This window comes from Acomys russatus, chromosome 22, assembly GCF_903995435.1.
Source record: "Acomys russatus chromosome 22, mAcoRus1.1, whole genome shotgun sequence".
Lineage (NCBI taxonomy): Eukaryota > Metazoa > Chordata > Mammalia > Rodentia > Muridae > Acomys > Acomys russatus.
Genome location: NC_067158.1, coordinates 8,369,503 through 8,387,014, shown reverse-complemented (window position 1 = coordinate 8,387,014; position 17,512 = coordinate 8,369,503). Strand labels below are relative to the sequence as shown.

At 39.1% G+C, this 17,512-nt stretch overlaps 1 protein-coding gene across 6 annotated transcripts in view; it reads left to right on the top strand.

The window, feature by feature from the left end:
* Wdpcp (WD repeat containing planar cell polarity effector) overlaps nucleotides 1-17,512 on the top strand; it is a 270,649-nt gene that overhangs the window by 193,820 nt on the left and 59,317 nt on the right. For all 6 annotated transcript variants that reach the window (XM_051165347.1, XM_051165343.1, XM_051165345.1 and 3 more), the window contains one exon: nucleotides 13,739-13,841. In XM_051165347.1, coding sequence (XP_051021304.1) covers nucleotides 13,739-13,841 — 103 coding nt within the window. The remainder of the gene's footprint in view (nucleotides 1-13,738; nucleotides 13,842-17,512) is intronic.

The window sequence follows — 17,512 nt, the reverse complement described above, 5'->3', positions numbered from 1 at the left end:
GCCCATCCCATGCGGTGGTGCTGCCTACACTCATGTAGGGTCTTTCTTCTTAAGTTAAACCACTCTGGAATTGCCCTTACAGGCATGTCCAAAGGTGTAGTTTTATACAGTCCTGTTCTTGGACCTGTGGTACATGTCTGTAAGATATGGCCATTGTTTTTCAAATAGTCTTTCTTATATTTAATATAATAATATGATAACAGCGTGTATTCATTCAACCTATAGTCTGTATTTTGTTACTTAATCTTATTTCTGTAAGTAATAATTATAGGGAAGAAAGAAAAACTTAACATTAACCAAACCATAAAAATTAAGCAACAGAACTAAAAAAATTAACAATTCTTTCCGAGTAAATGTAAACAATATCAACTTATCAATTAAAATATGCAGACTAAACAACTAGATTTTAAAAGAAGATTCAATTATTTCTTGTCTTCCAGACACTCGCTTCACTGGTAAATGTTCTCACAGACTGAAAGTCAAAAGATGGAAGTAAGCTTATCAGACACTTAGTAGCTGAAAGCAAACATGCAGTATTCTACACCTCACAGACTTGAACCAAGTTGGAAGAGATAAAGATGCCCTGTATATATTAATAGAGAGAAAAAGAAAGAGAAGACACAACACTTCTAAATGTATATGCACCAAATGTTGGTGCTCACTATTTTCTAAACAAACACTAATGGACATAAAATGTCACATAAGTCTTGGTATAATAATAGTTGATTATCTGACATATAGGTAAGACATTCAAAACAAAATTAAACGAAAATTTAAATTACACCTTTAGATGAAACATGTATTTACAGAGTGTTCCATGTAGTGTATAGAGAATTAAGTTCATCCCATGCAACATATAGAGGATATGCATTCACCTCCTGTAGCATATGGAGAATGTGCATCATCTGAGTCCCCCAAGAGGCCTTCCCTAAAAGACAGTATTGTCTAGATCAGGAGCAAATCTTACAAAGTACACAACATCAAATAACAGCAGACAGTAGTGGAAGAAAACTAGAAGTTGGTAGCAAGAAAAACTACAAAAACTGTCCAAAATGGGAGACTCACAGTGGATTTATTTTATATCACATATGTAAGTGTTTAGCCTGAACACATGTGTATGTAGTACCCATAGACAAGAGGGTGTTAGAGCACCTGAAGCTGGGATTGCAGGTGGCTTTAAGCTACTGTCTGGGTGCTGAGAACTGAGCTCGGGAGCTCTATTAGAGTGTAATGACAATACATTACTGAATGATCCGTGATTTATTGAAGAAATGAGGGAGGAAATTAAAGTACTCCTTGAATCAAGTGGAAACTGAGGTATGTCATACTTGAGCTTTTGGGATACAGCATAGCAATTGCCAGGAAAGTTTATCGTTGGCAATGCTCTTAAGTTGAAAATTCGGAGAGATTTAAAATAACCTAATGATGTACTCTAGCATCTTATCAAGACCTAGCCAAACCCAAAGGCAGTGGGCTACAAGAAATAATAACAAGGCATAAATTAATGAAATGAAAACTGTAGGAATAATACATAGACCTAATCAAAGAGTTCTTTGAAAAGATAAACAAGTTTAACAAATTTTTATCCAAGGTGACCAAAACAAAGAGATAATAACTCAAACTAATAAAATTAGAGATAGAAAAGTAGACAGTACAACAGAGTCCACTGGAATCCAGGAGGTTAACTAGAGAATTTCTATTTAAGAGAACAAGCTGGAGCCACATGTGGTGGTGCATGCCTTTAATCTCAGCACTCAGAGAGGCAGAGGCAGACATATGTCTGTGAACTTGAGGCCAATCTGGTCTACAAAGCGAGTCCAGGATAGTCAGGGCTACACAGAAGAGGAGGAGGAGAAGGAGGAGGAGGAAGAGGAAGACGAGGAGGAGAGGAGGAAAAGGAAGAAACTGGAAGTTAAGAGCGATGGATCAGTGCCTAAAAGAACTGGCTCCTCTTCCAGAGGACCCAGGTTCAATCTCCAACAGCCACATGTCACAACCCAACAGCCACAACCATATGTAACTTCAATTTTTGGGGGGATATGATGCTCTTCTGGTCTCTGTGGCATCAGGCATGTTGTTGTTAAATTATCAGTATTGCCCAGTAATATTTATTATCAGGCCTATAATTATTATTATGGCAGGATAACCCACTAGCAATCAATCAAGACACAGACACTTGTTGTATTTTAAAATACCCTTAGTTAACCTGCGGCAGGGCAGATATCAATACCCTAAACTACGTTCCATAGGAGGGCAGGTATGGGATACCTGTTACAATCCCATGCCATCTGGTTCTAATAATTTCTATCAAGCTACCTCCTATTCATAATCCCATATACTTGCTAATGTTCTTTATCTGGGCCAAATCTCCATCCATGCTGGCCACGTGCTTCTCCTCCACCTAACCCATGATGGCCTTCTTCTCCTCTGGTCTCTCTTCTTCCCAAGATTCTCTCTGTCTCTCCAAGCCCAGGAACCTTAGCCACACCTGTTCCATTTGCTCTGCCCAGGTGTGATGGCCTTTTATTAGCATCAAAATACATCAGACCGACCCCCAACACAGGCATGCATATTTATGCTTAATACATTCAGGTAAAACACCCATGCATAAAATAATAATAATAATTTCAAATTAAATTAAGGCAGTTACCTGGGAATCTAGAGAAAATGGATAAAACAATAAGATTTAGCTAGATAAATAAAAAAGTGTATGAAAATTAAACATTTATAATGAAGAATGAGATTCAAGTCTTAATAATTTTCTAGATTAAGGCATGATACCTCAAAGTTGCAATTCTGTACATGGGAGACTGAGACAGGAGAATTGCCATGAGTTGGTAGTAGCCTTGGCTACAGTATAAGACCCTATATATTCCTGTGATGAGACACCATGACCAACTTATAGAAGAAAATATTTAATTGATGACTGCTTACAGATTCAGACAATTATTCCATTATCATTATGGTGGAGGGTGTTGCAGCAGACAGGCAGGCATGGAGATGGGGAAGCAGCTGAGAACTGTGTCCTGATCTCTAGGCAGCAGGCTGAGCAAGAGAAGGACACAGAGCTGGATGTGGGCTTTTGAAACCTCAGAGCCCAGTGACAACCCCCTCCAACAGTCCCACATCTCCTAATCCTTCCCAAACAGTTCCACTACCTGGTGACTAAGCATTCAAATATATGAGCCAGTGGCAGGCATCCTCATTAAAACTACTACACTATCTCTAAAAATGTTTCCCAACACTCACTTTAAAGTATTGCTAACATCTGTGTTCCTCGAGCTGTTCAAGAGAATCAACTGGGAGGCATATTAATAGATCCATGCTAACCAATGTTATCCTGACAGCAAAACTGGATGAAGGTATAAGAAAACAAAACAAACCTTAAGTTCAGTTGCCCTAATAAACATTCTTCTAATCTGCTCTCTACTCTTGTGATAAATACCGTGATCAAAAGCAACTAGAGGAAAGCGTTTATTCCATCTTACTCATGTAGTTGTTGTGAAGGAAAGTCAGAGCAGGAATTCAAGGCAGGAACTGAAGCAGAGACCAGGTGGGTAGGAATGGTGCTGACTGGCTTGTTTCCATGCGTTCTTGTTTGTGTTTTGTGTTTTTGTTTTTTGTTTTTGTGCTTTTTAAAAAACTATGGACACATTTTGTTTTCACATCAGCACCACCTACCCAGCGTGAGTAGCATCTCTCACAACCCTCCCATATCAATTATGAGACCCTACAGCCTTACAGACATGGTCATAGGCCAGTCTGATGGAGGCAGTTCCCCTCCTGAGATCACCTGTTTCCGGGTCTGCCTAGGTGTGTGTCAACTTGACAAAAATTAAGCAGCACAAGCATAGATGTAAAATTCTTAATAAAATACTTGATGCCTGAATTAAAGACCACAGTACAAAAAGTATATGCCAAGAACTGTTAGTTTCATTTCAGGAATACAAGGGTGGTCCAAACTAGGTAAATAATGAGCGTTATAAAAAATAAACAGACTTCAAAGCGGGAATCACAAGATTATCCCAATAGCTACATAGAAAGCTTTTGACAAATTTTATCATCGCTATATGCCAACAGCCTGGATGAGATAGGATCTGAAGGAAGATATGTCAACATCAAAAATCTATGTAAATTTATAGTCAACATTATATTGAATGAGAAAACATTGAAAATACATCTTCTTCAGTGAGGAACAATTGTACATTCTTATTCAGTTTAATGCTCGGTCCTAACTAGGGAAGTAAGAAATAAAGGGCACACAAAGGAAAGGAAGAAACTAGATTTCTTTATTACTGTTTTTCTAATGAAACTGTGGTACATATACAGATGGAATTTCGAATGGCTGAGAAACATTTAAATGCTCAACGTCCTTAGTCATCAGAGAGATGCAAATCAAAATAACTCTGATATTCCATCTTACACCCATCAGAATGGCTAAGATAAAAACCTCAAGTGACAGCATGTGCTGGCAAGGATATGGAGAAAGGGGGACACTCCTTTATTGCTAGTGGGAGTGCAAACTTGTACAACTACTTTGGAAATCAAAATGGCACTTTCTCAGAAAACTGGGAATAGGGATACCTCAGGATCCAGCTATTCCACTCCTTGGAATATACCCAAAAGATGCTCCACCACACAACAAGGACATATGCTCAACCATGTTCATAGCAGCCTTATTCATAATAGCCAGACCTCGAAAACAACCTAGATGCCCCTCATTTGAAGAACGGATAAAGAAACTGTGGTATATTTACACTATGGAATACTACTCAGCTATTAATAACAAAGAAATCCTGAAATGTGCAGACAAATGGATAAAACTAGAAATGATCATCCTGAGTGAGTTAATCCAGACCCAGAAAGATACACACGGCATATACTCAATTTATAATGTCCCCTGAAAGTCTTCACTTAGCCAGTGATTGAGATAGATACTGGGACTTCCTATTGGGACTCTAGGTGAGAGAGGTTATGAAGAATGGGGAAATAGAAGGATCCAGAGGGACCTAGAAACCTACAAGAAGATCATTAAGGCTGGCGGATCTGGACCCAGGTGGGTCAGCTGAAACTACTGTACCAACCAAGGACAATGCATGAAGTAAACCTAGAGCCCCATCCAGATCTAGCCAATGGACGGCACATTCTCCACAATTGTGTGGAGAGTAGGGACTGACTCTGACATGAACTCTGGTGTCCCCTATTGGACCACTTCCCTTTGGTGAGGAGGCCTGGTGACACTCAGAGGAAGAATAAGCAGGCTACTAGGAAGAGACCTGATAGGTTGTGGTCTTATAGTGGGGGACAAGGACCCCTTCTGTCTTAAATCTAGGGGAGGGGAATAGGATGGAGGAGGGAAGGAGGGGGAACGGGAAGATATAAGTGAGGGGATAACAATTGAGATATAATCTGAATAAATTACTTAAATAAAAAAATTAAAAAAAGAAAAATGATACTTCCATTTCAAAGAAAATAGATGGAATGACAGAGCATAATATTAAAGAAAATAAGTCATGCTTACACAAATAGTGTGTATTTAGTTGTATATATACACTCTAGATTTACGCATTGTATATATGTTATATACATATATGTATCTATATATATGCACACACATATGACTTGGAAATAGAAAGGGGAAGGTGAAGATCTAAAAGTGAGGAAAGATGAACAAGGCAGGAAATAGGGGAAAGGTAAAATGTCAGAATTCAGAATTCAGAAACTGCATGTAACGTGATAGTCTGATCAGGGCAATGTTTTGGATATTAGCGTCTTATGATTGTGGGGTTTTCACATATTGTGTCTCAGTCCCTGTGTGTCTCCTCTCTGTGTTTGTGAATTTCTTTGCTATGAGGAAGCCGATTAATGTGATAGAGTCTTGCTTTCCCACTATTGCTGGTCTTATCTGTGCTCTTAGAGTCCCATTCTCTTTAGACCAGTATCCTGGAACTTTTCTCATAAGTGTTTCCTTATAGTAGCTTTTCAATTTAAGAGCCAAGTTTATATTGAGCTGAGTACATGGTATGAGGGAAAAGACACAGATCCTCTTCTGCATGATGTTTCCCCTACATCTTTTATTGAAGAGACTGCTTTCAAAATGTGTGTTCTTAGCGCTTCTTCCAAAACTAGGTGCCTGGGATTGGAGTGTAGTTCAGTGGTAGAGCATTCACTTAGCATTAGGATCTGACCCAGCGCTGCAGCATCACCACCCGAAAGGAAAGGTAAAAGAAGAAAGAGTTTGTTCCATTGACATTTGTATTTGTTTTTTCATGCCCACAGTACGCTATTTCGTTGCTTTTCAGCACATTTTGAAGTCAGGTGGTAGAATGTCCCCATCTTTGTTCTTTTTGCTGAAAACTTTGTTGTTTGTTTTGTTTTTAGCTATTTAATGTGTTTTCTTGTATACCAATTTAGGGATTTTTTTTCTATTCTGTGGGAAAACTATATAGGAAATTTCCTAGAAATTACAGTGAATCTGTAGATAATATAGATATTTTTAACATATATTGTTAATGGTTCCAGTCCTGAACATGAGACTTCTTTTAGTTTATTTGCATCTTTTTAATTGTTTTCATCAGTGACTTATATTGTACATATTTCTTTTTACCTCTTGGCCATACTACTAAGCATTATAAAATTTTATACATTGGGTTGTCTTCTTTTTTTTTCATGGTTTTTTTGTTGACATATAGAAATGTTACTATTTTTTTATATAGAAACCTGAATGAATTTATTTGTTCTAATAGCTTTTTGATGGATTCTGTGTATAATATTATGTCATCTGTCAGCTGAAACTACTTCATGTTTTCCTTTCCTGAATTAACACATTTTATGTCTTTCTCTTGCCTGATAGCCTGACTATTCCTTACCTTAGATGACATGCTTTCTGGTTAATGGTTTGTCGAATATGGCATTTGTTGTGTTGAAAAACATTTCTACGACATCTCTCCACTGCTCCCCCCCCTTTTTTTTTTATCATGAAGACATGCTGAATTTCCTGCATCTATTGATAGCATGTATGTTTCGTCCTTCATCTTACTAATGAAGTGTTTCACATTTATGGATTTACTGAAAATCCTGTCACGGAGTTAAGCATGGTAAACTTCTTAATGTGCTGCTGAAAAGTTTCCTAATGCTTCACTGAGGATTTCTGCGGTGATGGTGCTCATTATGAATGTGTTTGTTTCCAGTTAGTGTTCTTATCTGCCATGTAATCGTGCTAATGTTGACCGCATAAAATGAGCCTACAAGGTTTCATTTTAGTTATCTGGAGTAATTTGAGAAGTGTTGGCATTACTGCGGTTGCCATAGAATTCAATTTCAGGGCTTCTTATGAGATATTTTTATATTCCTAACTCAATTTCTTATTATTGATACTCAAACTTATTATTTCTGAACATTTTTCTAAGAATTTGTAAATCAAAATCTTAGATCAAAATTATGATATGGAGTTGCCCATATTATCTTACAAACCTTTGCATTTCTGTGCCCAGTTGTAATTTCTTCTTTCTATTTCCTATTTGATTCGAATCTTTTTTAATTGATTTTAAATTTTTCTTTTTTTAAAATTTTTAAAATTAATTTATTGTTACATCTCAATGGTTATCTCATCCCTTGTGTCCTCCCATTCTTCCCTCCCTACCATTTCCCCCTTATTCCCCTCCCCTATGACTGTTCCTGAGGGGGATTACCTCCCCCGTATATGCTCATAGCGTATCAAGTCTCTTCTTGGCTACCTGCTGTCCTTCCTCTGAGTGCCACCAGGTCTCCCCCTCCAGGGGACATGGTCAAATGTGAGGCACCATAGTACGTGAGAAAGTCATATCCCACTCTCCACTCAACTGTGGAGAATGTTCTGACCATTGGCTAGATCTGAGTAGGGGTTTAAAGTTTACCGCCTGTATTGTCCTTGGCTGGTGCCTTAGTTTGAGCGGGACCCTTGGGCCCAAATCTGCCTATCATATTGTTCTACTTGTAGGTTTCTAGGACCCTCTGTATCCTTCTACTTTGCTATTCTCCCATGCTTCTCTCATCTAGAGTCCCAATAGGATGTCCTCCCTTCTGTCCCAGTTTCCTGGTAAGTGAAGGCTTTGGTGGGACATGACCCTTGGGCTAGTATGCAGATATAAGTGAGTATATACCATTTGAGTCTTTCTGCTTCTGGATTAACTCACTCATTATGATCATTTCTAGCTCAATCCATTTATCCAATAATTTCGGGAATTCCTTGTTTTTAATAGCTGAGTAGTATTCCATAGTGTATATGTACCACAGTTTCTTTATCCACTCTTCTACTGAGGGACACTTAGGCTGTTTCCATGTTCTGGCTATTATGAATAAGGCTGCTATGAACATGGTTGAACAAATTTTCTTGTTGTGTGCTGGAGCATCTTCTGGGTATATTCCAAGGAGTGGAATAGCTGGGTCTTGAGGAAGCCCTATTCCCATTTTTCTGAGATAGCACCAGATAGATTTCCAAAGTGGCTGTACTAGTTTGCATTCCCACCAGCAATGAAGGAGTGTTCCTCTCTCCCCACATCCTCGCCAGCATGTGGTGTCGCTTTGAATTTTTGATCTTAGCCATTCTGATGGGTGTAAGATGGAATCTCAGAGTTGTTTTGATTTGCATTTCCGTAATGGCTAAGGAGGTTGAGCATTTCTTTAAGTGTTTCTCAGCCATTTGATATTCCTCTGTTGAAAATTCTCTGTTTAGTTCCAAGCCCCATTTCTCAATTGGGTTATTTGGTTTGGTGGTGTTTAATTTTTTGAGTTCTTTATATGTTTTGGATATTAGACCTTTGTCAGATGAAGGGTTGGTGAAGATCTTTTCCCAGTCTGTAGGCTGTCGCTTTATTCTACTGACAGTGTCTCCTGCCTTATAGAAGCGTCTCAGCCTCATGAGGTCCCATTTATTAATTGTTGACATTAAGGCCTGGGCTGTTGGTGTTCTGTTCAGGAAGTTGTCTCCTGTGCCAATATGTTCCAGGCTCTTCCCCACTTTTTCTTTTAAGTGACTTAGTGTCTCTGGTTTTATGTTGAGGTCTTTAATCCACTTGGATTTGAGTTTTGTGCAAGGTGACAAATATGGGTCCAGTTGCATTTTTTTTTTTTACACATAGACCTCCAGTTAGACCAGCACCATTTGTTGAAGATGCTATCGGGGATACAAGGCACTTTCCTCAACAAAATAAAGGCTATATACAGCAAGCCAATAGCCAAAATCAAAGTAAATGGTGAGATACTCAAGGAAATTCCTCTAAAATCGGGAACAAGGCAAGGCTGCCCACTCTCTCCATATCTCTTCAATATAGTACTAGAAGTTCTAGCCAGAGCAATAAGACAACAAAAGGAGATCAAGGGAGCTTACCAGAGCGTGATTCCATGGTCCTGAGGCGGGAGGGCATGGATGATCCACATGACAGGATTTCCTTCTTTCTGGGAAACACTAGCACTATGTTTTGGAGCTCTCAGTATGGTCCTTGGTGGCTGTGCAGTCAGTGCTATTCTGCGGATCAGGCACTGTGTGCAATCAACGCCATCTTAGATGATCTCAGCTTGGGTATTTGTAATACATTGCGCTGTTTCCTCCCAATCAAGAGGCTCTCAGGGGTGAACATTTCTGTGTAGCTCTGTAACACAATCATCTTCCTCAGAATACACTGAGGAGCTCATCTTTTGAACCCCTCAGACCCATGCCCACTGCGCGTACCCTGCAGTGCTTCATAGTAGATTTTTTTGTAAATTTTGGATACATTCTAAACTTTATTATCCCTCAAGACAGAAAAGTGGCCAAACCTCTGCCTCAGAAGGCTCCATCAGCCCATCCTCCATCCTTCACCCCTCTGCCCCAGACCTCTGTAATTGCCATCTCCAGCCCCTCAGTAGGATTCATCCCAGGTTATGGTAATTTGGGGTGAGAAATCTGGACAAACCCCACCAATCTCTGAGTTCTTCCACAGCATTAGGCTTGAAATCCCACCAATCCACACTCTGGAAATTCCTGTCCCAGAAAGCTCCACCCCCTAAGAAACCCTATATAAAGGTTGTGTCTGCCCAGCTTCCTGCTTCTCCTCCCTGGAGCAGAGGCAGCTACTCCTGGATTTGTCCCTCTAATAAATCTGCTGTGACTCACTTGTTGGAAGAAGAAATGAAGAAGAGAAGAAGAAAGAAGAAGAGAAGAAGGAGCAGAGCTCAGGCTCTGAGGCTCCTCAGCCCTTTAGGGTTTGGGGCAAGCCTCCCTTGGGAGCTGTATCGTCTCTGTTGAGGAGGCCTCCTTCCTCTCAGAGCTGTGGGGTTCCTGAGCTCCTGGGCTTCAGGTTACCCTTGGGACACTGTTCCACTCCTCCACCGAGTACCAGAAGGCACACCAACCCACATGCAAACCCCAACATTGCCTACTCTTTACTTAGTTCCACTTGCTGGAATACCTTTTCCCATCTTTTTACTCTAAGGTAGTGTCATCTTTAATAATGAGCTGTGCTTCTGGGATGGAGCATGCCTCTTGGAGGACACTGTTGATGTTATTTATATAAAACAGTGTTTGTTTCTTGATTTATTTCTTAACCCGGCTATCACACAGATAATGGAGAGTCTTTTATAATACAAGGCTTCACAACACACTCTGAGCAGGTTTAAGTCTGTTCTTAACCCTCTATACTATTTTTTCTTACTCTCAGCGGTACTTGCACTTTGTAGCTTTCCTCAGCTCCAGCTCCTTAGTCCTGATCTTCCTTGGACCTGTGCCTGAATCCCCTGCCTGAATCCCCTACTTACTCTCTTAATTCCTCCTCCGCTGGCTGGCAGGAAGTCCAGCCCTATTTTCTCCCCGACTCATCAATTGGCTGTAAGCTGCTTTATTGACATATCAGGGGGACAAGTGGGGAGCAGAGTTTATACAACATTTAGGCAGGAAATCAGAATTTAAACTACATAATGATCTTATGCCTACAGGGCATATTACGTGGTTTCCGGGTTTCTTCTCTCTGTAAGGTGGAGTAGCAAGAGCTTTACTCACTTAGCTGTATCCCAAACCCAACAATAAACCTTCTGTTGGTAAAATGTAAAATATTGTAAAATTATGTAACTGAGTAAATTTTTTTTGTAATACACGTTTACAAAGATGAGAAATAGAGTGTCTCTGAAATGAAACAGTGGCCTTCTCTAACTTCCCAATTTACCAGAAAGTTTCATCTGTTGTTGCTGACTTATGATGAGACTTTCCATACTTTAAAACCTTTGCCAATACCTTTCCATGTGTATATACTGGTACCACAAATGCCAGTGTGCATCCATGAGACATGGCTTTCATTGAGTAAATTCACAGGTTGGAAACATTTTTAGAATTCTATTAACTGAAAGGCTAGAATGTCTTTAGCATGTCATTACATTGCAAATCATTTCCAGTAGAAGCTCCTTAATTGCACACCAAATGGGTTTTGGAATATGGAAATTTTCCCTACACATACATATAGGCCTGAAAAACATTGCTCTGGTTTGAAATCAGAATATATTTCTGGGAATTTGTGTAGGAATAAAGATATCACTTTTAAAAACACATCTTTTGACAGTGCAGGCCTGATATGACTTGCAATTCAAACAATTTTAATTCTCATCAGAATGATTTTTATCACAGTATGTTTCACAGAAGCAATTTTCCCTTGTAATTTCAGTTTAAAATATTTTCAAGTCTGTAGCTGATGCTAATTCCACAACCCTTCAACGGTGGTTGATCACAGATCTTTCTTTGAATTATTTAAAAATCCAGAAGCCATCCTTGATTGAGGAGTGTGCCGACACCGGTTAGTCTGATGCATTGGACACAATTTGCCGTCCCTTGATCTCTAAAGTCTTCAGTAATGGTGTTCTAAGTAAACGTGTCTGTTTCTCAAAGACCTTGCCACCAGTTATTAACTTTTAGAAACTTAGCCAATACGAGTGTTAACTCCCCATGTGATGATTCATTGCATACTGTGCATATATCAAAGGAACGACATTTTCCTATACATTCATGTAATTCAAAAATCAGAAATTAGTCTTTTCAATTTACATTTATTTGAATAATATGAAATATCTTTACATAATTATAGGGCATTTATATTTATTCATCATAGACTGTTTATATTCTTTTTCCACTTTCATTGCAATAGAATTTTTATTCCTGTGGCTGTTCTGCACACTATGGAGCCCTTTTCAGGGCTCTGCTTCCTGTGCTTACTCAGTTTGGTTTCCGCAGCTTTCTCCCGTCCCTTCACAGAGTTCCTGCTTCTCACACATCTGCACCAGATCTCAGTCACGCTGCTGCTTTCTCTCCTAATATACTTCTCATAAGTCCTTCAACATTCAGATCAAAGATGAACTCCTTCCTCAATAGCTTCAGTGTGTACAAGTGATGGCCATTAAAATCTGTCAGTTTTTATGAGTAACAATTGGCTTGTAATGATCTGGGTCTCTACTAGATGCAGTTTTGAGACTGGAACTATAATTCATCTGTATTATTTGTAACCTAACTGAGTTTTTAAAAGCAGTAGTATTTATGCACATTTTCTAGGCTCACAAAAATAAAGTTCCATGTACAAGTCCTTGTACAGAACTTAGTACAGCATTTACTCAAGCTCTCTTAGAGATGAGGCAGTGGCATTCATTGCAGGACCAGATTTTGAAAGGCAGGAAGAAGATTGTTTGAGCTTAAGAGTTTGAGACTAGTCTGGACCACATAGCAAGTGTGTGTGTGTGTGTGTGTGTGTGTGTGTGTGTAGAAACTCCCTTCCCCACTAAATCCTTAGACACACACAGGCACAACTAACACTTTTATTTTCAATAAAACTGGGTGCTAATTTATTAGGGACATGCTTTTGCCTTATGGCTTAAAAATAATTATAACTGTGTTCTCTAAGAAAAACTATCCTCTGATTGTAAAGAATACTGATAAATTTTTTTATTATTATTAATTTATTCATATTACATCTCAGTTGTTAGCCCATCCCTTGTATCCTCCCATTCCTCCCTCCCTCCTGCTTCCCCCCCCCTATTCCCCTCCCCTATGTCTGTGACTGAGGGGGACCTCCTCCCCCTGTGTATGCTCATAGGGTATCGAGTCTCTTCTTGGTGACCTGCTATCCTTCCTCTGAGTGCCACCAGGCGTCCCCATCCAGGGGACATGGTCAGAGATGGGGCACCAGAGTTTGTGTGAAAGTCAGATCTCCCTCTCTACTTAACGGTGGAGAATGTCCTGTCCATCGGCTAGTCTGGGTAGGGGTTCGAAGTTTACTGCCTATATTTTCCTTGGCTGGTGCCATAGTTTGAGGAGGACCTCAGGGCCCAGACCTGCCTGTAGTTTTCCAGGACCCTCTGGATCCTTCTATTTCCTCATTCTCCTAGGCTTCTCACACCTAAAGTCTCAATAGGATGTCCTCCCCTCTGACCCACTTTCCTGGTACGTGTCTCAATATAAGTGACTATATACCATTTAACTCTTTTTGCTTCTGGGTGAACTCACTCATTATGATAATTTCTAGTTCAATCCATTTGCCCACAGATTTTGGGAATTCCTTGTTTTTAATAGCTGAGTAGTATTCCATAGTGTAAATGTACCACAGTTTCTTTATTCATTTAAAACAGAAAAAAAAAAAAGAGTACTCCCTATCCACAACTATTTTGTTATCTGAACATTTCAGGCTCTACTTTATAACTTTATCAAGATTACTTTTTAGTCAAGCCTTTGTCTTCTTTATTTCCAAAGGATATTCATTACACTGCCCTGGATATGGGTGAACTGGCTCTGGCTGAGGTGGCGAGGAGGAGAGCAGATGACATTGATGTGGAGTCGGAGTCCTCTGGAGTTGGTAAGGGCGGTGACTTTGTTAAAAGTGCTTGGTGCAGGGGCTGAACAGATGGCTCAGCAGATAAGGGCATTGACTGTTCTTCCAGAGGACTTTGGTTCAATTCTCAGCATGCAGCTGGGAACATGGCAGCTTACAACTGCCTGTAACTCCAGTTCTAGGTAATCTGATACCCTCGCACAGACACACATGCAGACAAAACAACAATGCATGTAAAAATATAATTTTTTAAAATTGCTTTGGTTCTGGGAGATTATTAGTGTCATTTTTATTGTGTTTGTAGGGCATAATTGATTTATTTGAATTACTATCTTTGTAGAACACAATAAATATGAAGCCTTGAGGAATGGTACAACATTCATGTAATTTCAAAAGAAATTTATAAGTAGTAATGGTAAAGGTCACTGTTTAGCAGAATGTAAAAACAGAGATGATGATGATTATGGTTATGGTTATTATTGTTATTGTTATTATTATTGTTATTACTATGTGTGTGTGTTTGTGCATGTGTGCCAAAACACATGTGTTGAGAACAGAAACCTGTGGGAGTTGATTCACTGTCTTTTCTCTGTGTGGATCCCAGGGCTGGACCTCAGATGGTCAGGCTTGACAGCAAGCGCCTTCACCACTGAGCGTTCTCACTGCTCCCATGTTGTTCTTTTCATGTGATCTGAGGTGAAAGAGGCAGTTATCAACATCAGCACTGAGATGAACTAACACAGCAACTTACATAGCCATTTACTGACACATAGATATATCCAAAATAATTCTCCCCCTTATCAAGGAGTCTCAGGTTTCACACGTGTGCTTTATTTTTCACAAGCTGCTGGTGTCATTGTTCAAGGCCGTACTATAAAGACAGATCAGAAGCGTACACTGACTCATCTAATGCTGCTGCGTCTGCTGATGCTGAAAAGTAGACATTCTTACTTCCCAGCTATGTGCAGTGCTGCATGCTAGTAATCCCAACAGAGGAGGCAGAGGCAGCAGGTGGTTTGCTGTGAGTTCGAGGCCAGCCTGGTGTACAAAGCGAGTCCAGGATAGTCAAGACTACACAGAGAAACCCTGTCTCAAAAAACACAACCAACCAAACAACAAACAAACTAATAAGTCCCAGAGTTGGTTTCACATGTCTATGTAATTCATAAACACATTTTTAGAAGATTCCACCTTGGATGGGCTTGAAATACTATCATGAGCATTTTCTTCAATAAGTCATCTCACACTTTGGTTTTGTGGCGTTTGCTTCCAAAGTAGGCACTTCTTAGCTTCTCTTAAATGCCATGATCAAGTCCAGCCCTCAAGGTGTAGTGTTGGTGGGGATACAAAGCCATAAATGCAAGGCAAACCAGTTATAGATGCTCCCTTTTGCGGGGTTTAAATAGGGGAGAAAGAGAGTCATTTTGACGGGATGTAACAGCCATGCAGCTAATGCCTATAAAAATCACCTTAGTAAGAATTTGGTGGTAGCAGTGACATATAAAATATTTTGTCTCTTCTATTTCTTCTTGCTTCTCAATATTATATGATAAATTTATGTTGCTTGGTAGTATGACAGGAAGAACTAAAATAAGAAAACACATAGGATGAAATTATTTTTGGACAACACAAATGCTATAAGGCAAAACCCAATAGCTTTACTATAATAGTTACAGTGTAAATTGAGGCACTTGTAAGTTTTGTTGACCTAAATAGAGGGTTTGCTCATTTTTATGCTACTTAATTATTTCTTGTATTCTCAATCTGTAATCATCTATTACTCAAATAATTACTGTCAGGTTGCATTAAATACACAAGACTAAACCAGGGAAGATTTATAAGAGTGGCTGGTTACGTTCCTAGAACATAGAGCTGACTTTGGCACTCAGCTGTGGGTAAGGAATTCACCTTCTCTCTAACACACATAAGCATCTGTATACAACATATACCTATGCTGTTAAATAGTGTGGAATGAATTAGTTAATTCATGCTTTGAACAGTGGCTGATGAAGAGTAAGTTCAGCAATGGTTAGCTATTAATAGTGCCTCTCAAATAAAACCTGGCATGTGTTTGTAGTAAGAAAACTTATTGAGTAGCAAGCAAGCTACAACATCTATAAAAATTACCTTACCTTACCTTACACAGTGTTGTTGATTTGTTTCGATTATACACTAATTTCTATCTAGTTAAGGTAGAAATTATTAATTAAAATTATTTATTAAATATGGAGTAAGTGGCTTGTATTGGGTAAGAAGTAAGTGTGGGCAACCCCCATAAAATTTCCCTTTAAAGAAGACTATTTTGTGATTGTGTCATTTGCAGTATATGGCTGGGAATTCAGATTGGCATCAGTCTGCAGTGCAGTGTAAACTACACAGTTAATCTCCTTTTTACACTTTGATTCTTTTTTTTTTAAATAATTTATTTAATTTTAATTTATGTGCATTGGTGTAGCGGTGCCAGATCTTAGAGTTACAGACAGTTGCGAGCTGCCATGTGGGTGCTGGGAATTGAACCCGGGTCCTTTGGAAGAACAGGCAGTGCTCTTAACCACTGAGCCATCTCTCCAGCCCCTACACTTTGATTCTTAACCCAGGCTAAACGTGTGGTCTCATGTTTGATTCTAGCAATATTCCCCACTAAGTATAGTATCAGATGAGGTATTTGCTGTGAAGTATTCCGAGGACGCCTTCAACAAAAGAGCACAAAGTCTTGCTCCATCTCCACAATGCTGCATAATGCTCCAGACTTGGTAGGCCTGGTTCCACCACCTCTGGGCTGCAGCCTCATCTTTGTTTTTCTTTACCAATATGTTATCAATACAGCCCCACTGTGCCTGACAGGCTACATGGGACCGCCTCCTTCGCTCAGGAGGTATATTCATGCCAGCCTACTGTTGACTCTGCTTCACCTATCTTCCTTTCTTATGGCATGTCAAGTTTGTTCTAGGAGTTTTGTAAAAAAACTTAATTCTAAACCTTTGATTATCATAAGCACATCAGGAATTACTAACTGCTTTGCTTGTTTTTAGAGCTCTAGAAAAAGCTACATTACCACTGTGAGATGGATAGTTGTCAGTGAAACTCCTAAAATACCATGATTTTCACGCCTTTATATTCTCTGTCTCTCTGTCTCTGTCTCTCTGTCTCTCTCTGTCTGTCTGTGTGTGTGTGTGTGTGTTAATATGTCAACCATAGAATGTGAAATTTCAAATAATACCAATTATTTAAGTTTTCCTCCAGATTAAATATTCCTTTCTAAGAGAAATAACTGTTTAAATATTTCTTGAGAAATTGTCATTATTTAAAACATTTAGCCTTTTTTTCCTTTCAGGACTGTGATTAAATGTAAGGTCTCACGTATACTAGCCAAGTGCTTCACTGCTGAGCTCCATTGCCAACTCTTTAACATAGTTTTGAATTCTGAAATATTAAGTTATTGTAGTCACAAGGGTATAAGCTTGTCTAAACTTGCTTATCGTTAAATAGGTACTTACTAAGCAAAGGATGATGGTATTTTGTTGAGGAGAAAAGTGTAAATGTTAAAGAACTGAAACTATTCTTAGAAAAGCAGCCAATTCCTAAAATTTTCTCTGATTTATCAATACCTTTTCTACAAGAAAATGGAAGGCATGTTGCTTGATGAGTATTGCTATATAACAGTAAGAATAACTAGTGAAATTATAAAGTCAGCA